This window comes from Xyrauchen texanus, chromosome 2 (genome assembly GCF_025860055.1).
Source record: "Xyrauchen texanus isolate HMW12.3.18 chromosome 2, RBS_HiC_50CHRs, whole genome shotgun sequence".
Lineage (NCBI taxonomy): Eukaryota > Metazoa > Chordata > Actinopteri > Cypriniformes > Catostomidae > Xyrauchen > Xyrauchen texanus.
Genome location: NC_068277.1, coordinates 60,783,369 through 60,807,621, shown reverse-complemented (window position 1 = coordinate 60,807,621; position 24,253 = coordinate 60,783,369). Strand labels below are relative to the sequence as shown.

The 24,253-nt window shown below is 37.8% G+C and overlaps 1 protein-coding gene across 2 annotated transcripts; it reads right to left on the bottom strand.

Annotated features, from left to right (window-relative positions):
• Nucleotides 1-533: 533 nt before the first annotated feature.
• LOC127655838 (hepatocyte growth factor activator-like) lies at nt 534-23,170 on the bottom strand. 2 transcript variants are annotated; one of them, XM_052143850.1, is made up of 15 exons: nt 22,836-23,170; nt 22,693-22,734; nt 22,468-22,531; nt 22,232-22,325; nt 17,829-17,902; nt 16,838-16,978; nt 14,652-14,783; nt 14,364-14,474; nt 7,091-7,265; nt 6,648-6,745; nt 5,600-5,840; nt 5,121-5,260; nt 2,432-2,572; nt 1,838-1,980; nt 534-1,209 (listed from the first exon to the last, which is right to left on the bottom strand). In XM_052143850.1, exons 2-15 carry the CDS (start codon nt 22,708-22,710, stop codon nt 1,015-1,017), a joined length of 1,767 nt encoding a protein of 588 aa, XP_051999810.1. In that variant the 5' UTR covers nt 22,711-22,734; nt 22,836-23,170; the 3' UTR covers nt 534-1,014. The 2 variants fall into 2 exon arrangements, with proteins under 2 accessions (XP_051999810.1, XP_051999801.1); XM_052143841.1 differs by having other exon boundaries at nt 22,693-23,170.
• Nucleotides 23,171-24,253: the final 1,083 nt, after the last annotated feature.

The window sequence follows — 24,253 nt, the reverse complement described above, 5'->3', positions numbered from 1 at the left end:
AATATTTTATTAAATAAACACATTTTCCTGTGATTGTTATTACCATACTGCATCTGGATTATTTACTTTTTAAATGTGATTATATAGTCCTGTCTCATTGTTGTTATTATTATCCTATCAAAACACACTTATTTTATTAAAATCTGAAAAAACAACAAATATTACCAGGATGTAAAAATCGTTTATTTTGAATAATATTTTATTATTTTTATGCAAGAGAATTGAGGAGAAAATATTTATGCATTCCAGTTTATAACACATTTCCATGACTTTAAGTTATCTGGATATAACTTGATTAAAGATTACACCATTCAATTTAATGGCAATTGGTTATAAAATTAAAATGCAATATATATATATATATATATATATATATATATATATATATATATATATATATATATATATATATATATATATTTGATGTATATATATATATATATATATATATATATATATATATATATATATATATATATATATATATATATATATATATATTATATACATCAAATATACATATGAGCCTATTTTTAAGATGTGTGCATTTGAAATATTTTTCTAATTTTGGCTTTAAAATGGCTGCATTTTCTTTAATAATTGATCATTTTAAACCTTGGCAGGCTTCGTGGAATTCACCCAAACACCACCTAAACAATGTTTACATAGCATGCATAGAATACAGTTAAAAGATACAGTTACATCACAGTCATCTTACAAATAAAATGTAAAAATCATAATTTATTGAAATGCAAATCAACCAAATATTACATGATAATACTTTACATTACAGTGAAGATGTCACAAATATTGCATGTTGATATAAATACAATAGCAATAAACATGTAATTACAAGCAGATTCACAAAATAATTACATAATAAGTACATGTTCATAGTATTACTTACACACAGAACACTGTAATATAAAGTGTGACCTAACAAATAATAATATGTTCACAGTTTTACTGGTTATCTTTGGCATTGCTTCCCAACACAGTGTTTCCAGTGTTCTGTTAACCAATGTGTTTGTTTTTGTTTTTTTTTTTTTTGGGTGGTTTGAGGACACTTTTTATCCAGTCAGCGTATTTGGGCACTAGAGTGTAGACGCCCGGTTTTCCTGTCCGTCCACATCCATCCCCCCAACTGATGATGCCATAGAGGAAGCTCACACCGTCACACTCACACGCTAAAGGACCACCGGAGTCTCCCTGCACACACACACACACGCACACACACACACACACAGTGTTTCTCTTATGAGGCATTCTGATGGTCAGATCAACAGATAAAGTGTTTGGACTTTGAAACTATATATCAGAGCTGTCAAAATAAACGTGTTAACGCATGCGATTCATTAAAAGAGTTTGACGTGTTCATTATTCTTTATACTGTGGAAGACTTTGTTTGGAAAGTGTTAATAAAGCACTATGTTGTTACACATTGTTTTGTTTTCTGTCCTAAGAAGGAAATAAATGCATTTTGACAGGAAAAGTAGAATATAGAGAGTCCAATTTCAGCACTTTCAAAATATGCGATTAATCGCGATTAAAAAAATGTATCGTGTGTCAGCACTACTATTTAGACATCCAAAATGTATTACATCTCCTGGCCACACCCACAGACCTGCTGGTGGGTCTGCAGAGTTACGGGTTAAACAAGCATAGTTGTTATTATACAGATGTCCCTAGTAAGGCAAAAAAAGACCTCAAAACTTTAATGTAGCTCAATGGAGGATAGGGCATTTCAGGCCAGAAACCGGCCCCTTGAAACCGTGTTGTTTCTCAGAGGCCACTGTTATTACAATATTTGCTGCCCAATGTATTCAAATCATCTTACCTGGCAGGCATCCACACAGGAGTCACTTCCTGCACACAGCATGCCAGACCTGACATCTGCTCCATACACCTCTGGAGATGAACAGCGCTCAAATGGAATAATCTTCACAACACCCTCTTGCAGGTGAGAGTATGAGTTCGCCTCTTGAACACACACACACATACACACAAGTTAAATTCACATTTTATGCAGAGAGTAATACATTTTGAGACTCATTGTTACATTGTAGTTCAGTGTCATGACTTATTGTCCCAGGATCAATACAAGTTAAGCTTAATTGACAGCATATGTGGTATAATGTAGATTAATACAAAAAATACTTTTGACACGTCCCTCGAAAGAAGCAAAAATTGTGGTTACTGTTAGGGGCTTACAATGGAAGTGAATGGAGCCAGTCCACAAACTTTCAAAAGTATAGTATCAAGACATAAACATTACACTTGTTAGCGTGATTTTTGTGCGATATAATCACGTACCCTTACTGTGAAAAGTTATAGCTAATATTACAACTTCGTAGTCATAACATTGTTATGCCGAAATAACCTGAAATATGGTAAATAGTGTAAATTCCTCTGTATATGTGTATGTTCTTACTCTCATGCATATGTCCCCAGCCAGTGATTTTACAGCAGGAATGATCCGGAAACACAGTGTCTTTCCCCGGAAGACAGATCGGCCGGATAAACTGTGTTTTCTTAGCACAGCGTCCATTTGTCTTCTTCAGCTTCACTAAGACTGTAAAATGACTTTTATTACACACACGCACACACGTAACACAACACACAAACACTTAAACCCTGTTTAGACCTGGTCCGTTTATGACGATCGCAGTAAATGCAGGAGTGAACAGGGTTCCAAAACATTTGTCCTCAAGAGGGATCCGAGTTGTGCTTCTTGTCTAGGCAACTAGATAAACAAAAATTATAATAATAATAGAAAAATAGGGCTGTCAATCGGTCCAATTTTTTTCTTGGTATGCCGATTAATGAATCACAATGAATCGCATATATTAATATTTGCTTATTATTGGTTGGTTTTGGTGCGTCGCGTTTCACTGGTTTTCAGCATTTCTAGCCCTAAACGTTGCGTTTTTAGAATGCTGTGTCAAGTTAAATGTAGTTTGAAACTTTAAAAAATACGTCTAAAGCCCCTTGCACTCTTCTCCATTCAGCTGTCGATTTGTTGCCTGTACAGCCGGAGCTGCGCTTACTGCCCCCTGCTGACTGAGACTTGCAAAAATATGGCGATGGCACTTTAATTAGGCTTGAATCACTCCGTTGGTTGGATAATTCCTTATGGAGGCGTGATTAATTGCGTAGGCATTAATCAACAGCCTTAAAAAAATTGTAGACTTCCAAAAGCTACTGTTCCACTATCGGGCCAGTGCAAGCCAGGGATATCAACTGGCCAGGAGGGGCCAATAGCCTCGGACCTCGAGGTGCAAGACCACAATCGATCTGCATTAAAAAAAAATTAGGTAACTAGTAAGATAAGTTAGCGTTGACAACTCACCGACTGTAACTGCCATGGTGTCATGAGTGGGAAGATGTCCCAGCACACCATTTATGAATACACCATGGAAAGTAATTTCTTTGGACATTGGGTCTTTTATCATATTTGTACTGTGTCCATATTTAATAATTTTTTTTCACTGAACCTGTACCTTCGTGCTCTGGATATACAACATGGGAAGTTCGGCGAAACTCTGCCTTTGGCAATGAACATGCCTCAATCCCCGGTTGGCCGTGTTTGGCCCAAGGGTAATCGCCAGGCCAAAGGCCATTGGCCGTTAGCCCATAGAAAGCCCCTAAGGAGGCATGATGAATACCTGGAAGTGACATTGGGAACGCAACTGGCCCTGGCATGCACTAGCACACCCTAATTTGGCCCGATAGTGGAAACGTGGCTACTGAAGCTCCCAAGCCCAATACACAGATTTGAGGGAGACATGGAGACAGGGTTCCCATTTGTCCCATAAAATAGGGGATCGTGCCATATTTAATGATTAATTTATGCGTCTTGTATCGAATCGATACAGGACACGATTTGTCCTGTATTTTAGCCGATCTGATGGTGTCACAAAACAATTATTCAAGATTGTTTTTTTAACCTTGATATTGATTGGAAATTTTGCCTACGGTAAGTAAGGGACCGTCTGTAAAGTCCACACATTGCGCTAAAACGTGCTAAAACTGTGGAGGTTGTGGTCAGCGATCTTCAGCCAGCATTCCTCAACACCAGCAAAAAATGTATTAATATATGGTTAAATCTATACCTTAAGAAGCGATATGATAGGTGTGGGTGAGAAACATATAAATATTTAAGTACTTTTTTACTGTAAATCTCCACTTTCAAACAGCCATCCTAAACGCTCTTGTCTCCTAAGAGTTCTTCTTCTTTTGTTTTTGGCGATTCGCATTCTTCGTACATATCGGCAACTACTGGACAGGGAGGAGAATTTATAGTAAAAAAAGGACATAAATATATATATATATATATGTTTCTCACCCACACCTATCATATTGCTTCTAAAGATATAGATTTAACAACTGGAGTCATTTGGATTGCTTTTATGCTGACTTTATGTGCTTTTTTTGATCTTCAAAGTTTTGGACCCTGTTGACTTGTATTGTGTAGACCTGCAGAGCTGAGATATTCTTCTAAAAATCTTAATTTGTGTTCAGCAGAAAAAAGAAAGTCAAACACATCTGGGGTGACATGAGGGCGAGTAATGATGAGAACATTTGAATTCTGGGATGAACTATTCCTTTAGCACGTTGGAGCATCACTTTAGGAGGCCAAATATGCACAATTAGGCATAAATACAATCCCCATGAAGCAGATCTAGACCAGTGGTGCTGGGGTGAAGGAGGGATTCAGAGAAAACTCTTACACTGGCTTACTTGAAAACTGAGCAAATGTAATTGTTAGGAAAAAAAGAGCATGCAAGTTTATTGGCTATCAATATTACATGTCAAAGGACCTATCAGCTGACAACACGTGAGCCAATTGGCTTAACATATCACATGTGAGCAAGCCGATTGGCTAACAGATAACATGTTCGAAAAACCTATTAGCTATTAACCATTAAGAGTTTCATGCCTGAACTTAGTCACTGATGAAATGGTTGGGAATTGTGATGTTTTTTTTTTTGGTTTATGTTTTTTTGTTATAGCGCTCCCTATAGGCAGCACTGGACGAAATTTATCAGGAGCATCTGTAGATAATGTGACATTTCCTGTGAGTTTGTAAAGATATTCAAGTGTTTGGAGTCAAAACCCACCGATATCATGTACAGTTGGCTGGTACAGATTATAACTGTCATACAAAACATAATTCTCAACACCAAACGTCCTGGTGTTCGGGCCTGTGTCGTTGAAGAAATGTTGGCCAAGAACAACTCGAATCTGCGACAATAATGGACTGAGAAAAAAAAAAATTAAGTTTTTTGCAGTTACTTAGTTATAAAATATAATTTTATAAATATGCATTTATGCAAACTTTATAAAGATTAATTTGTATATATAATATAATACAATTATGTATTAAAATTGAAGACTAAATGTAAAGTTTTGTAGTACTGTTACAATGAAGTTCTTCATAAGTTATAAAGTCTAAATAGAAATGTCATTTTAATGTCATTATATAACGTAACATTAATGTAAGCTGTTTTAAATCCTGCAGCACACATAAACTGAATGATGTCTCATATTTCATCATTACATTTTTTTTTTGTTTAGTTTTTTAAACACACACACATACTTGCGCAAAAAGCAGTGAGCCGCTGACATGACCCAGCAGGAGGAAACTAGGCTGCCCGCACAGAACTCTTCACCGATGTACAACGCTGCCATCCAAGGGTGAGCTCCGGGCAGTGCAGATGTCCCACCAATGATACGCCCTCGACTCACCCGCTTCTCATGCTTCTTACCACAAACTGGTGTTTTGCCAGGAGTGCGGGATGGGCGCGATGGCAAGGGTACAACAGGGCCTCTTCGAGTGGCTGAGAGAAAACAGAGGAAGAGTCAAATAATCTGCCAACATTACAAAAGTATATTACATTTTCTATAACTTAAAACACATTATGACAAAAGTTTTGTCTTGTAAATGTCACCTCAGCAGATAACTAAAGACACAAGTCAAATACTGACAAAACCCCTTAACTTGCAATAAGAACACCAGTTGGCATTCAATATGTATACACAATAAAAGCGTGCAGTATTTGGGTCACTCTTAGTTTACTACATTTACAAATCTTCCTAAAGTAAATGGCAAGCCACTGGACACAGGCATTAATAAGTAGTGTTTCCAAAGACAAACATAATTATTACGGTGCAACTGGGCTAAAGCGTGGAATAACCCGGAGTTCATCTTTAATATACAAAACAATTTCTACTGTAAAATTGCACATCCACTGAATCTAACCTCCCAAATAATCAAAACAAGAAAGTACAACCTCCCCATTACTTATACCATGATCAATGGAAACATGTAAATGCTTCAGGCTGTAACCCCCCCAAAATGCTATGTTGTGCTAGCTTCAGGGTAGCTCATCTTGCTGCTTTAATAACATTCATAACATGCTCATGAAGTTCCAGGAGTATGATGTCAATCGTTCATGACAAATAAATCTAGTGCCTTGAGCAGCTCTGTATTAACTGAACTGTAAAAGTCACTTTGAGCATGTGAGAATTCTGCAGAATTTGCACAATAGCTTCTATTGTGTGTGTGTGTGTGTGTGTGTGTGTGTGTGTGTGTGTGTGTGTGTGTGTGTGTGTGTGTGTGTGTGTGTTCGTGGATTTGTACTAACATGTGTGTTTGAAGCAGCGTGGGATGTCGCAGTACTCCCAGGAAATGGCTCTGTCCATCATTGTGTAACACCACGGCAGTTTATCATGATCTGGATTCCTGCCAAATTACACTAAGTCATTCAAACGGCATTGCAAAGACAACATCAAAGTTTCCTTATAAAGCAAAATAATACTTAATGAAATAAATCCCTTTAACCTTGAATAATTCACTCTAACACACAGCCTCAAATAGTTGAATCATTTTATAAAACGGCAGCAACAGCAATGTAATCAAATACATCAATGTTCAATAAATAGTTACATTTAATAATCATAACAATTCAAATTAACAAATCTTCCACCAAGTAATACAGTTCATTAGTATAACTGTGACTTCTGATTCTAGAAGTAAAGAAACGTATGAAAAAGAATTGGAAAAGCATGATAAAAATGAGTATGTGACCTGCAGAAAGCGTGTTCTCCAAGCCCCCTGAGGGATGCGCTGTCTACTCTCTCTACTGTCAGTTCATTGAAGAGAAGATCAGAGTTCCAGGGAAGGCAGGATGATGCAGACACTGTGGCATTAGCGATACCGCGGTACTGTACACCTGAATCACGGTAACACTGCTCATCTGGCTCTGAACACACACACACACACACACACACACACACACACACACACACACACACACACACAACAAGTAAGCTTATTACACCGTGTTTGCATTAGTCTTGAGTGTCAATCAGAATTGGAGAATGTATTTTAAATTCCACTTTGTGAACACTTTCATTAATAAATCATTTACAAACATTACATAATGCTTAACAGATCATTAGTTACTGTAAATACAAAAACTTACAGATGTTATTTATAAATGAGCTCATGCATTTTTTTTTTACATTTACAAATGCTTTCAGAAATGATTAGTATTTTTTACCACTTCACACACTATTCATGTTTACAAATGATTAATTAATGTCCAGCTAATTAGTAACAAACCTCTGTAAAAGACACACATTTACTGTTTGTTTGTTAACGTAAGCATGCTTTAAAAATCATTTATTAATAATTTTTTTCATATGTTTGCAGTACCCAATCTAAAGTTGAAACAATGTATACATCGTAAATGTTTATAAATGTTTACTAATGATTATTCTGTACATTTATGGGGCACTGGACTTTGAGCTATAGCAACAAAGATTCTATAAGTGATGGTTTGCTAAATTACGTTGTATGCTTGATACAGACATTAACAACACATAACAATAATAACAAGACTTACTTTGGGAGCAATACCTTGTGTTTATCTCCTAAATAACACATTTATAGTCTACTATATCCTTAAACAGAGAATATTCATTTCATCATAAATGAACAGTAACATTTTTATAAAAGAGAGAGAAAAAATACATCCTAATTTTTCTAAGCTATGTTAAACAAATAAATGTGTTACCTTAGTAATGAAATGAAAAACATAATAGTACAAATAGAATATCAATTTCAATTGTATTATTCAACACCCTGGCTGTGTCTCATTTGGAAGGATGCGTCCTATGGAGGTCACGTCCTTTGAAGACTGCAGTATACCGAGTGTCCTCATATAATCAAGCCTTGTTTAAATGAGACGGCCTTCGTTGGACGAACGGAAACGGAATGGAACATGGTTGCTACTACAGCACGTCACACTTTAACCAGCAGGAGCGATTAGAGTGAGAATGTCCAGTAGAGATGGCCGATCTAAACTCCCGACATGCGGGCAGAGGTGAGGTATCCTCTGTGGAAGACCAGCAAAACTGGAAGGCAACCACACCCGCAATGCGGGCAACTAACAGATACATGAGACAGGACCAACTGGCAGAGAGAGTGATATTAGTATTCAACATCAAACAACAATCTGAGAACACGACAGGCTTAAGGAGGTAGTGAATTAGAGGAGAACAGGTGTTGCTCAGGATGCTAATCAGTGGCATGATCAGTCACTGATTAGTTCAACAATCAATGCTCCCTTGGAAACGCAGACATGAGGGAGAGAAAATGACAAAGTAAACAAAAATGAACGCCAAACTCACCGGAGCCGTGACAGTATGTGGAAGACGTTGTTAATGATTGCTACCATGATCTTCCTCGCTGGAGATAATTTGGGGTGGGGAATAAAAATTAGTTGCCTTCGAGAACTGCTCCACTACAATCGTGTTGCCATGGGAGGGGGGGCAGTTACGAAATCCATGGCTATGTGTGACCAGGGTCTTGAAGGGACAGGCAGCAGTTGGGGGAGCCTGGCCTGGGGTTCACAGGATGTCTTATTAGTGGCACAAATAGGGCAAGCGGCTACTAATCGACATACCTCTAATGAGTGTCTGGGTGTGAGTCTCCCCTGGATGGCAAGTGACCCCACTATAGATCATGGAAAAAATAACCAGCCCACTGGGCACGTGGCGGGGGCGCAGTGTTTCGTAGCGCCGCGCGGACTTTAGCCTCCACCCCCCAGGGTACCATGCCCAACACGCGATTGGAGGGAAAAATTGTATCCTGTGGGACGGTGGAGTTCTCGACCTCAAAACACGAAATAAGGAGTTGGGCTTGACGCCAGGGCAATAAGACAAAACAAAGTTGAATCGCATGAAAAATAGTGCCCAGCGAGCCTGTTTAGAGTCGAGGCATTTGGCACTATGAATATACTCCAGGTTCTTACGATCTGTCCAGACCTCAAAAGGTAACCCCGAACCTTACAACCAATGAAGCCAATCGCCCAAGGCCAATCGGACAGCCAATATTCTCAGTTGCCAACGTTGTAATTCTGTTCAGCTGGTGTTAAGCAGTGCGGGGGAAAAAAGCACACGGATGCATATTTCCATCCGAGGGAGAGCACCACTCCGACACCAATCTCAGGCACATCCACTTCCACCACGAACATACTCGTAGGATCAGAAGTACCGAGGATGGGTGTGGTAGAAAACTGCTCCTTTAGTTTAGAAACCATGGTCTCAGCTCGCAGGGACCAACAAAAACCAGTGCGTGTGGAGGAGAGGTCCGTCAGAGGTGCGGCGAGCTGACTGTAGTTACTTTTAAATCTCAAATAAAATCAGCAAACCCAGAAACCTCTGCAATGCCTTGCGAGAATCTGGAGTAGGCTAATCGGAATTAGAGGAGAACAGGTGTTGCTCAGCATGCTAATCAGTGGAATGATCAGTGTTCTGCCGGGAACAATCAATACTGCCATGGAAATGCCGATCACTAATGCCGGCCGCACCTGTGAGACATCAGGGAGAGAAAATTACAAAACAAACAAAACAAACTGCTGAACTCACCGGACCCGTGACATAAATATAAATGTAATTATAAATCAAATATAAAAATCCTGAATTTATAGTTAAACTGAATATATTTCAGTCTGAATGTATAATTGTAAATCTGAATATATTAATTTACTGTAGATCTTAATATCTAGTTCTGAATCCGAATATCTAATTCTAAATCTAAATATAAAATTATAAAACAGAAAATATATTTGAAAATCTGAATTCATGGTTATAAATACTGAATATGCTGCAAGTCTGAATGTATAGTTATAAATCAGACTATATAGTTATAAATCCTGAATATATTGATATGAATCTGTATATACAGTTATAAATCCTGATTATACAGTATACTGTAGTTAAAAATCCTGAATATATAGTTATGAATCTGAATATATATAATTATGACTATGAATATATAGTTCCCTGTCTGTCGCTCACTCGAAGTTGTGGCAAATGAAGCGACACTAGGGGACTTTCTTGAAGGCCTCGGTTACCTCTGAACTTGAGAAAAGATCAATGAGAAATTGGCAGACAGAATTTGCATGTCCCTCCCCTGGACATATGGGTATAAAAGGAGGGAATCGTGCATCTGTTCATTCAGATTTCTGAAGAAATGGCAACATTGTGGTCCGGTTCCTCCGAGAGAAAGCCAATTCAGCCGCCCCCCAGCGCCAAACCTCCTGAAATGAAGGCGAATTGGGGAGTGTGAACTACCCACCCCCCAGCACACTCCTTTGCTTCCATCCGGGTCCGACGCAAGACCCGCTCGCCCCACGGCCAGTCTGATGTCTTCCTTGGACCCCGCGAGCTGGATGATGATTTCGGCGCTGCATCGGAGAGTGTCACAGCGCCATCTGATGCTGATGACTCAACTGGGCTGCCAACTTCGGGTCTGCTTGTCTGGTCAGAGCCTGATGCGCAGATGTCCACTATGCTTGCCCGGGCCACCGTGAGCTGGACTGGAACCCTACGTCCCCCCCTCACTCCTCACGGCTAGATGATTGGTTCCTCGCGTCAGGGCGCCCCTCACAGCCCGGAAGCCAGGCCAATGCACTTAAAGATCTGCACTTGGGTAGTCCTGATCCTGATGTGCTGCAGGAACCAGGTAGTGATCCTGCAAGTGAAGCTGTCCCGGTAGGAGGCAGACCCAGCCTTAAGTTGCTGTGTCCAGTGCATGCTTTGCATACCTATGTGGACCGCACGCAGACCTTTAGATGTTCTGAGAAGCTCTTTGTCTGCTTTGGTGGACAGCGTAAAGGGAACGCTGTCTCCAAACAGAGTGTGGAGCAGAGGGGGGCTGGGCTGGGTCGGAATATTGCACGTCCGGCCCCGCCCCCCCTCCGCTCCACACAGAGGCATCAGATTCAAAGCAATATATTCAGATTCATAACAATATATTTCGATTCATAACGTCTAGGTTACTGTTGTAACCTCCATTCCCTGATGGAGGGAACGAGATGTTGTGTCCCCCCGGCCATGACGCTCAACCGAGCCACTGTAACAGACAAACCTTATTCTCGGCTCCTCAGTGCAAAACCTGAATGAACAGATGCACGATTCCCTCCTTTTATACCCATATGTCCGTGGGAGGGACTTGCAAATTCTGTCTGCCAATTTCTCAGTGGCCTATTCTCAAGTTCAGAGGTAACCGAGGCCTTCAAGAAAGTCCCCTAGTGTCGCTTCATTCAACACAACGTCTCATTCCCTCCATTAGGGATTGGAGGTTACAACAGTAACCTAGACATTATTAATCTAAATATATTGTTATGAATCTGAATATATAGTTATTAATCCTGAATATGTAGTTATGAATCTGAATATATATTTTTAAATCCTGAATATATTGTTCCATCCATCCATCCATCCATCTTCAACTGCTTATCCAAAGTCGGGTTGCGGGGGCCGCAGCTCCAGCAGGGGGCCCAAAACTTCCACCTAGTCCTGGGTCTTCTCCGAGGCCTCCTCCTAGCTGGACGTGCCTGAAACACCTCCCCAGGGGGCATCTTTACCAGATGCCCAAACCACCTCAACTAACTCCTTTCGACTCAAAGGAGCAGCGGCTCTACTCTGAGCTCCTCACGGATGACTGAGCTCCTCACCCTATCTCTAAGGGATAAGCCAGCACACTTCTGAGGAAACCCATTCCGGCCTATTGTACTCGCGACCTAGTTATTTCGTCATGACCCAACCTTCATGACCATAGGTGAGGGTAGGAATGAAAATTGACCGGTAGATCGAGAGTTTTGCCTTCCGGCTCATCTCTCTTTTCGTGACAACGGTGCGATAGAGCGAGTGCAATACCGCCCCCACTGCCCGATACTCCGGCCAAACTCCCACTCCATTGTCCCCTCACTTGTCAACAAGACCCCGAGGTACTTGAACTCCTTCACTTAGGGAAATACCTCCTTCCCTACCCGGAGTACTCATCGGTTTGCTGCTGAGAACCATGGCCTCAGATTTAGAGGTGCTAATCCTCATCCCAGCCGCTTCACACTCGACTGCCAAGCGATCCATTGAGAGCTGAAGGTCACGGACCGATGATGACATGAAGACTACATCATCTGCAAAAAGCAGCGATGAGATCTCCAGCCCACCGAACCGCACACCTTCCCCACCCCGACTACGCCTCGATATACTGTCCATGAATATTACAAACAAGATTGGTGACAAAGCGAATATATTATGATTCTGAATATATAGTTATACATTTGAATATATAGTTATGAATCTGAATATATAGTTATAAATGCTGAATATATAGTTATGAATCTGAATATATAGTTATAAATGCTGAATATATAGTTATGAATCTGAATATATAGATATAAATCTGAATATATAGTTATGAATCTGAATATATACATATAAATCTGAATATATAGTTATAAATGCTGAATATTTATTTATGAATCTGAATATATAGTTATAAATCCTGAATATATAGTTATGAATCTGAATATATATTTATAAATCTTGAATATATAGTTATGAATCTGAATATATAGATATAAATCTGAATATATAGTTATGAATCTGAATATATATTTATAAATCCTGAATATATAGTTATGAATCTGAATATATAGATATAAATGTGAATATACAGCTATGAATCTGAATATATAGATATAAATCTGAATATATAGTTATGAATCTGAATATATAGATATAAATCTGAATATATAGTTATGAATCTGAATATATAGATATAAATGCTGAATATATAGTTGTGAATCTGAATATATCGTTATAAATCCTGAATATATAGTTATGAATCTGAATATATAGATATAAATCTGAATATATAGTTATAAATCTGAATATATAGATATAAATCTGAATATATAGTTATAAATCTGAATATATAGATATAAATGCTGAATATATAGTTGTGAATCTGAATATATCGTTATAAATCCTGAATATATAGTTATGAATCTGAATATATAGATATAAATCTGAATATATAGTTATGAATCTGAATATATAGATATAAATCTGAATATATAGTTATAAATCTGAATATATAGATATAAATCTGAATATATAGTTAGGAATCTGAATATATAGATATAAATCTGAATATATAGTTAGGAATCTGAATATATAGTTGTGAATCTGAATATATAGATATAAATGCTGAATATATATTTATGAATCTGAATATATAGTTATAAATCCTGAATATATAGTTATGAATCTGAATATATATTTATGAATCTGAATATATAGTTATAAATCCTGAATATATAGTTATAAATCCTGAATATATAGTTATGAATCTGAATATATACTTATAAATCTGAATATATAGATATAAATCTGAATATATAGTTATGAATCTGAATATATAGTTATGAATCTGAATATATAGATATAAATCTGAATATATAATTATAAATGCTGAATATATATATTTATGAATCTGAATATATAGATATAAATCTGAATATATAATTATAAATGCTGAATATATATTTATGAATCTGAATATATAGTTATAAATCCTGAATATATAGTTATGAATCTGAATATATAGATATAAATCTGAATATATAGTTATGAATCTGAATATATATTTATGAATCTGAATATATAGTTATAAATCCTGATTATATAGTTATGAATCTGAATATATAGTTATGAATCTGAATATATAGATATAAATCTGAATATATAGTTATAAATCCTGATTATATAGTTATGAATCTGAATGTATAGTTATGAATCGCTATATATATTATAAATCATGTTCTGTTGCTCTGTTGTGATAATCTGTCAAGTTATTTTCCTGTTATTCCATTTCAACACCATTTGGGGTGTGGCCAGTTCAATTCATTCAACCATTCATTGAAAGAGAGCCCATTCTTAAATTGTGAAATTTGCCGAGCCCTGATATGCATGTGCACGCGTGTGTGTGTGTGTGTACTCACTGATGTTGCAGTACTGTCCAATATATCCTTGTGTGCAACCACACACCTCTTCTCCTGTGGCTTCTATGATTCTACACACTCCGTCATATTCACAGCGATTAATCGAGCACACTACACACACACACACACACACACACACACACACACACACACACACACACACACACACACACACACACACACACACACACACACACATTCACAGAGAGAGAAAGAACAATGTTCACCAGGAAAAGCAGCAGCCTCAGGTGATCAGGTATCATGTGTTTATTTTCAGGTGAGATGTACCTGTGTAGTGTACACGCTTGCATTTAACTCCTCCAGCAAGGCACATGCAAAGCTCGACATTCCGCTTATAGATTCGTCCCCACGATTCTCCAATGTCATAGTATTTAAGATGCAGCTGTTCATAACACTTCCCTACAAATCAAACCACAGAACAGAAACTCTTGACTTTATACTCTCGAATAATGGACCAATCAGAACAGGCCTGGAGTAACCAATCCACCAATATCAGATGACACTGACAAAAGCTTATGGAAAATATGATTGCATTAAAGATGAGACCTATTCATTATGCTGTGAAAAAGACAGCCACGACTGAATGGAGACCAACATGTGATGATGTGCTAGACAAATAAAAAATAAACACATTTGTGTTTTCTGAAGTCTTTCATTTTTTAAAATAGGCAAATTATATTTTCTAAATTTCTAAATATGTATTATATATTTTCATTAAGACATTATGTTTAAGCTGTTCTCCTCATGGGGACCACTGTGACCACCCATGTGACTCTAACCTCCCTAGCCAATTTGGTTGCTTAGGAGATCAGGCTGGAGTCTCTGGAGTCACTCAGCACGCCCTGGGATTCAAACTCACGACTCCAGCGGTGGTAGTCAGACCTATACTTATTGTATTATATACTTTCTTTTTTTAAATGCACGGTGGCTTCAAAACTTAAGTTTGAGGTATGACTGTGTGTTATTTCCATTGTAGAACAAAACGTTCACGTATTGTCATGTTTACCACAGACCTTATTTTACTCATACGTTCAAAAACCCCATTATAAAAACCCATAGGAAAATCCAGAAGAACCCCCTAGTGAATTCTCTTCTGGGTTTTTGAGCTACAAGTTGAGCAGCTCTATATCGGTGGCAACTATATAAAAGTAATTCATGCGCACCACACAAATAGGGCTCCACACACGAAGCACAAGAGACTTGACTAACCTGACTTGTCTCATGGAAATGATGTGACTGTGGCAACATTTTGCAAAATAACATTCCGCGATTCATTACATATATCACGGACGTTATGAGGTGAAATATCTACTGTGTGGTGCCAAAAGCTTGTTAAAATCTTTTCCAAAAAAGTTGCGTTTTTTAAGTTTAATGCTCTTTCGAGTTTCAAGTCAAACCACCCTCCCTATCCTAAACCTTAAACCTAACCAATAGCATCATAAAAGCAAATGTTAGGGTAGAAACGCAATTGCTGAAGCAACCACATACTTTTTTGGTGCTCCCCTGACTTTCAGTTTACATGTCAACTAACACGGTCTGCTGGACTAGTACCTTTGCGGGTCCCATTTTATATTAGGTGTCTTTAACTACTGTGTAATTAAGCATTTGATATAATGTACTTGTTATGTAAATACATGTTGTTGCATTGTACTTACATTTAAAGTACCTGCATTTAATTACATGTGTCCTTTAACCCTAAACCTTACCTAACCCTTACTCTAAAACTTAACTCTAACCATCATCCCCAACCTTAACCTTAACCCTATCCCTATCCCTAAACCTACCCGTACCTCAACCTCAGTAACGGCAAATGTAAATCTTGTGACAATTTTGCAGGACAGCAATAGTTACACAGTAAATACATTATATTGTATGTATTTATTGTTAATACATAGTAGTTAAAGACACTTAATGTAAAGTGGGACCCCTTTGCGTTACAATGTATTTCAATTGTAACTGTAGCGTAATACCTTTACTAATATTGTGTATTTTAAGTGCGTAATCCCGTATTACGTTACTCCTCAACCCTGTGTATGACCATGCTGCTCAATTAGGTATCTTACTAGGGTTTGGAACAGAGCAAATTATTTATGTTTCCCCAGGGCACAATTACCCCCCCACACACACACACACACACACACACAAATGAACTGATATTATGTTAGCTGGCCATCTGTACCTCTCTGCAATGTTAAATGTAAGTTAACTTCAAGCATTTCTTAAATACTTTCAGTGATAAAGTGATAAATTAAGCCTACCAATCTCTCTTTATCCACTTGGGCATTCTTTTCTTCATTTTCCTTTTTCTGTTCTGCGCCCCATGCCAGAACGCATACACCCTCTAGCCATTTTTGTCATATGACAGTAAGAGCGACGACGGTATACACCACTTTTGTGCTCCTGTGTTTCCCAATTGTATTAAGCAATTGTATGTGTGTGCATATGTCACTCACTCTTTTCACACAGGGCTCCAGAAAAGCCGTCTGGACACACACACTCAAACGAGTGCAGATGAGCAGCTGTAGCGCACACACCTCCGTTCAAACATGGGTTCTGTCGGCAGAGGCCCGGATCCCTGCGAGGGGGGAAGAACCCTGAGAGCAAAACAGTGATGTCATTAAGGGGAGAGAACAAAACTTGTGAGAGCAAAGCTTGCTTATCATCATGAATACAACGCTGAGTCATTGCAACAGCTTTGTGTGCGAGAGAGAGTTTCATACTGCTGATGTATACGCAGTATCTATTTTCCCAATCATAAACAAAGTCTTAGCCAGTGCTCCCTCTACAATTCCCTACAGTCGTATTTGTGTGCAGATACACTACCAGTTTGGACACACTCGACTAAATGTATGTTTCCCACTTTCTTAAAAACCTTTTGATCTAAAGGCTTATGCATAAATGCTTCAAATAAGACTTGTAGACAAATACAAATTGTGCCGATTTACAAATGTTGCTTTCAAAACTAAAATTGCATTTTGATAGTTATGATTAGAGGACCAGAACTCGCTACTGTGTAATAGTTTTAATTTGTTTAACATATTTGACAATCTATTTCCCATACTTACGTTAAAGAATGAGTAGGCATGTATACAGTACATTTAGGTGTGTGAGCATATGCATTGGCTGTGCGTTTGAACCACAGCGAACACTCTTGAAAATCCACACTGTACATCTGCTGTTATAAACATCGAGGTCTTGAGGACTGAGTCTTACAAACAGAATGTGTTTAGTTTTCGCATTAATGTAAACACACATCCCTCTGAAAGAAAAACAATCCTGATGGACGCACACGAACGGGAAACACAATCTTGACCGCGGACATTCTCAACACTGTGACCGCAACTGCTTGCATACGGCAGACGTAAACTCCAACTTTACGGAAGACTGTACCAGAAAAAACGTTAACGTAACAGTTTCGTAGGGGAGGAAAGGGTCATTTCTCACCATTAAACAGTCGTGTGCGTGGACTGCAGAATCCCCATTGCTGGTCACGGTCAAAGTTGTGTGTAAGAGAACACCTACACAAACAAAACCAACAATACAATGAACATGACACACACCTGATTTATTCGAGACTTGGGCAAGCATCAAACAGACAGATAGACATAATCTAAAGCCATGGACCAAAAATGTCTTGCAAGTCTACTCTGATAGGGTTACGATAAACAACCTCAAACAAATCCTTCTCCATAGTTGTGGAGTGACAACTCACTTAAGAGATCTGCACACACCTGTTCAACTTCAGCGTGAGATGACATTAATAACCGTGGCACCCCCTTCATCTTTCATCATTTCCCAGATTGTTCCGCCAGATAAGACTCACTGAAACTTCCCCCATTCAGAATGTTTATAACTGTTTATGAAATCTGTACGTATAGTTAACAGCACTTAAATCACAGAGATAATAAAATAGATAATTATTACCACAAACAGTGCGTTGGGAGAGGACTGGGGTCACGGGTTATGGAACAAGGCCTGGGGTTAGGGCGGTAGGGCTAGGTGAACCTTTCTCAAGATGTAGATGGGTTAGGATTGGTATCAGGGGTTACATCAGATATACTTTTTGTTAATGATTATTGAATTGGGTTGGGCTAGGTTTTGGTTACTATTTGGGATGTGTCAGAATGTGGTTTGAACTGGCTAAGAATCTAGTTTGAACTGATTTAGAATCTGGGTTTGGACTTGTAAGGACCTACCTCTGGGTTGGCTAAGTATCTGGTTTGAGCTAGCTAAGGATCAAGTTTGGGTTGGGTTAGAATTTCTGTTTGGGCTGACTACTGATCTGTTTTGAGCTGGTTAAGGATCTGGGTTTGGACTGGTAATGTCCTGGCTTTGGGCTGGCAAAGGATCTGGTTTTGGCTGACTAAAGATCTAGGTTTGGGCTGGGTCAGTTTCTAGGTTTGGGCTGGCTAAAGGTCTGGGTTTACACTGCAAATAGTGGTAACCTATCAACATGGTCACACGTACGTCAACATGTTGCTTCCAAATGTTCCTGTACCCTGACATCGGCTCAATTATCCCGAGTTACTGACAAGCGGCATCTCCTATTAGACATTTTTGCATCAGTTCAAGTGTGTTTACTTGCTACTGTGACCTGACTGATAGCGTGTTGCGTCAGCAGTGTGGGAAACCGGGGTTCTCATCCCATTTTTACATTTTTACTCCACTGACTATTGGGTTTAGGCTTGGCGTTTGGTGGTAGAGTTAATAAAAAATGCTTTTCTCTTCACTGTATTACAATAACACTATACCTAACCATAGAGTAGAGTCTGTAAGGATGATCTGAAGTGTAAAGAGAATGGTTTGTATGATGGACGAAAGTAACTGTTGCGTTTTAGAAGGAAAGAGTACTTAAGTAGCGAGTAACTCGTTACTTTCACAAATGACATAAAAGACATTTACTCCCCTATATTGCATTACATAATACACATCGAACATGTACTACAGAATTATGATTATTATTATTAATGTAAATTCTGTCATCATTCACCATCATGTTGTTCCAAACCCATATGACTTTCTTTCTTCCATGCAAAACAATAAGGAGATATTAGACAGAATGTTTGCCTGAGTCACTATTTACTTTCAGTAAATGTGTATATATATATATATATATATATATATATATATATATATATATATATATATATATATTGAAAGTAAATAGTGACCGAGACTGTCAGTCCCTAACATTCTGTCTAACATATTTTGTGTTCCACATAATACAAAGCCTCACACTGATTAGGAACAACATGAGGGCAGAGAAATGATGACAGAATATTAAATTTTGGCTGAGCTATCACTTTAAAGAGATAGTTTACCCAAAAATGAAAATAAAATCTCTCATCATTTACTCACCCTCATGCCATCCCAGATGTGTATGACTTCCTTTCTTCTGCAGAACACAAATTCAGATTTTTAAAAGAATATTTTAGCTCTGTAGGCCAAGATTTTGATGCTCCAAAAAGCACATAAAGGCAGTATAAAGGTAATCCATAAAACTCAAGTGGTTTAATCCATGTCCATTTTTTGCTAGACAGCAGGCGGCGATATGCAGGGACGAATGTGAATCACCAAAAACACAACAAGAATGTGAAAGTGATCTATTTCTCATCCACACCTATCACATCACTTCTGAAGATATTGTTTTAACCACTAGAGTCTTTTGGATTATTTTTATGCTGACTTATGTTTGTTTGTTTAGCTTTAAAATGTTGCCACCCATTCACTTGCATTGTATGGACCTACAGAGCTGAGAAAATCTTAATTTAAGTTCAGCAGAAGAAAGAAAGTCATACACATCTGGGGTTGCATGAGGGTGAGTAAATAATGAGAATTTACATTTTTGGGTGAACTATTTCTTTAAGGGCTCTTGTCAGATCTGGATGAATTTGTAAGTAAGAGAGGTTTGGAATCATTTCTAGTAATGATTACAGTGAAAATGTGAAAATGTCCCACAAGGACATTATATATAATGCTGAAATATAAATCAAATAAAATCATGTTTAATGAGTTCTTTTGCAATTTCATAACTTTTACAGTCCTGTGTGGATTCCTATTTCAGTGTTACAGTTTTCAGTGTCGAAAGTATTTAGATCGTTATTTCTGTACAGCAGTATCACTGTTCTCTATATGCAGAGAATGCAGCCTGCATAGGACACCAACTCTGGTTGTGGAAAACTCGCTGTGTCTGAAACCGCCCCTATCCACTATATAGTGTATTATTTTGAGTTTTCGCTATTTTGTAGGAGTGTCTAAATTCTGAGTGAGCCTCAAGTTCCCTACTTTTGTTCATTCATTCTTACCCACAATGCACTCTAATTTCAAGTGTACATTTCAAGTACACTCGATGACAATTAATTTCCCACAATCCACCACGGGAAGATGTACGAGCTAGGAGTTTACTGCTTCTTTCACTCCTGCAATGTTTTATTTCATGCTGAATGTAGTAAATTACTTTTTTGACAAATCATTACTTGATTAAAATAACATAATAACATATAGAGAGGCAAAACATAAAGATACAAATAAATGTACTCTTTATTTGATCAAATGTGTTTACTCTTTATATTAAAAATGACAAACAGAATGAAGATTTATTATATTAATATATTATTTAATAAGAATAACAAATAAGGCCCAAGTATTTTAAAATTTCATAAGTGACTTTTCTGTACCAGCCCCAGAGCTCCGACACTCTCGTCCGAATTCACTCATTTCGTTCACTTACTGCTGAGATATAGTGCACTAACAGCCATTCACTCTATAGGGAATAGTGAATGAGTGAACGACAGTGGACACAGCCACTCTCATCGCCACGATTGCCTCATGCACACATATCTCATCCGTGCATGCCCCGTGCACCTCAATGTGCATGAGCAGAAATGCTGTCTGTTCGCGCTATTCTTTTTTTCACTGTGCGGAGTGAAGAAAGTTTCACTTTGAAGAGTTTGATGATGCTGCGGTGATTGAGTGACAGTCTGTGATTCCGGCTCAGAGCATGCAGCTGTGAACTTCCACTCTCGTAAAAGTCCCATTCAATAATCTCTCAATAAAATACACATTAATTCAAATTAAACCCAGTAATGTAACAACAGTAACGCCACACATTGTAAAGAAGTAAAAGTTAAAAAAAATCATTCGAAATTTAGTTGATTGAGAGTAAAAAGTACCCACTTTTAAACCTACTCTAAAAGTAAAAATTTCCCCCAAAAGTTACTCAAGTAAATGTAACATAGTAATTGTAACATGTTACTATCCACCTCTGGAGAGTAATCCGATTGGCTGTTGTAAAAGTTGTATGAATTTGCACGACCCAGCTCGTATGATTTCATATATTTATCCAACTTGTACAAATCTGTATGATTTCTCCATGAGAGTGTGTTGGCTTTTCACTCTGAAACCAGAGTTCCCTTGCAATCAAAAACACTTTCCGCTTTGGCCACTGGGGGCACTGCTTTGAATTTCGGTAGGCACAGACTGATTTTAGCTCAAGAAAAGTCAACACACAGTTTCTGAGTTCACTCTGAGATACAGCTTTTATAGGTTAACATTTTTATCAACTTAAACATGTGCAGCATGCGGTAACTTCGAAATGAACTGATTTGATTCAAGTAAAAACATTAGCATCATTGGATCAACCTGAATATATTAGGTTACACCAACACAACTAATTTCAAAGGTTAGAATAATGGCAATGATTTTAACCTCTAGCATATCTTGTGGACTTTGACTTTGAAGCCAACTACAATATGTCAAATCATTGTTCAAATCACATTTGTCTGCATTGCAATATCACGGCAACCAAGTTTTATTCTGTGTGATCATGCATGTGTTTTATCACATACCAGGCCATAGTGGAGCTCATTGGAATACACTGGCCATAAATTGTCCCACCAAAGCGAAAAGGAAACTTGCACTCCTTACCATCTGTTGTGAGAACTAAAACACACACACACACACACACACACACACACACACACACACACACACTGAATTTACCACAAATTACAACAGTTATGAGAAACAGATAGGCCCAATAAAGAACTATGAGCAATGGAAACTGTTCAAGAACAGCTCATACCTTTCTGGATTACTCTGTTGGATGTTCCAGAATCTAATAGTTCAATACCAGGTGGCTGTGTGCGCTTCATGAAAGGAGAGAGAGAGAGAGAGAGAGAGAGAGAGAGAGAGAGAGAGAGAGAGAGAGAGAGAGAGAGAGAGAGAGAGAGAGAGAGCGCTTAAGCACATACCAAAAATATTCCAAATACAAAGTCACTCATTTCCATCATCTATCTGGGGCACTTACCGATCGAGCACACTGCATGCAGGGATAGAAAATAAGACACGACTGCAACACCAGAAGAAAAACCCGACTAGTCAAAAGTGGAGAAAACACAGAAAATGGCAAGAAAGGCATTTCTGGACGAACTGTTCTCCACATGACTGTACCTTTGAAACGTTTCAGCAGGGGACAGTGAGAGTGTTTCTCTCCCGAACACGAGCTGACCCAAAGAAGTGTCATCAGAAGGATTCCTCAGTTATATGTTATATCCCGGGGCGATGGATACGTAAAACCTCTACATGTAAAGCCTCTCCAAGGGAGTTCCCACGAGAAAACCCTGTGATTACACCTGTGAGAGTGGGCAGACCAACCCCAGCGGCAAGCCTGTGTGATGTAATCCGGGTACTCATGCTTTGATTTCGGGGTTTTGTCAGTGACAGCGGAATCCACCCACCCGGGATATTACGCACGGTTGCGCACCTTTGCGATCGAGAAACACTGCAGTGAGTGGACGGAAAAGCTTAAGCAGGTTGTCGCGCGTCGAGTCAGTCCATTCTTGAAGAATGCGGTTAATTATTCATTAGACCGAAACTTCCTTGGTTGCTATGAAACAGTAATTTCAGTAATGTCAAAGTCGATTTTGGTAATTAATTGTAAGAAATTAATTATTAAATGTTTTATTATATATATATATATATATATATATCATCATCACAATAAATTATAATATTAAAAAAATAATTAATACATTATTTAGTGATAAATGAGGTAATGCAGTACACAAATGATATTTCATTATTATTAATAATAATATATGAAGCTTAGCATAGAGTTAAAAACTAGAGCTACAGAAAAAATAATAACATTAATAAATGGTAATATAACAAAAACAATTAATAAATAATGTATTAACGAGATAACACAGTATATTACTTATGGAGCTTTACACTAGTGTTCAGAACTAGAGCTACCAGTTAAAAGTTTAAGAAGAAAGATAAGCCATAAGTACATAGACCAAATTATAATAAAATAATAAGGATAATAAGAAGGATAAGAATAAATATTATAAAGAAAATAAATTATAAAAGCACAAAAATAATGAATAAATAATTTATTAATGAGATAAAAAAATAATACATTATATTACTGATGGATCTTTGCATGGAGTAATACTACTACTAATAATAATAATAATAATACTAATAATAATTAGAAAAGAAAAGTTTGCCAAGCCTAAAGGTTTAAAACAGCTTAAAAACAAAAATAGAATCTCCAAGTCGAATCTAAGCAAACAATATTTTCTCTCACTGTGATGAGGACACGGTTGTGATGGTTCTTACCTGTAGATGGCGCTCCAATACCTGATCACCTCCTCCTCATCCTGTAAGAGAACAGAACAAGAAAAGAGTAAAAGCAGACAGTTGGTGTTACCATACCATGTGTGTGTTCTTTATATTTCCTAAAGGTGTAAGCAATCCAGCTAAATGTAAAGGAAATATTACATGGTGTCAGAAGAAGACTATGGATCAACTGAAGCCTCCAAACCGCTTGAGTTTCTAAAGAAGCAGAGAAATTGCTTGTGGAA

Bases quoted from the DNA above. Each gene is read 5' to 3' on its own strand.
- LOC127655838 (XM_052143841.1), bottom strand. From the start codon at position 22,908: ATGACACTTCTTTGGGTCAGCTCGTGTTCGGGAGAGAAACACTCTCAC. The intron at 22,326-22,467 runs GTATGAGCTGTT...TGTGTGTTTTAG, and splicing joins CAACAGAGTAATCCAGAAAG to TTCTCACAACAGATGGTAAG. The intron at 5,841-6,647 runs GTTAGTACAAAT...GTTTTCTCTCAG, and splicing joins ACGCTGCTTCAAACACACAT to CCACTCGAAGAGGCCCTGTT.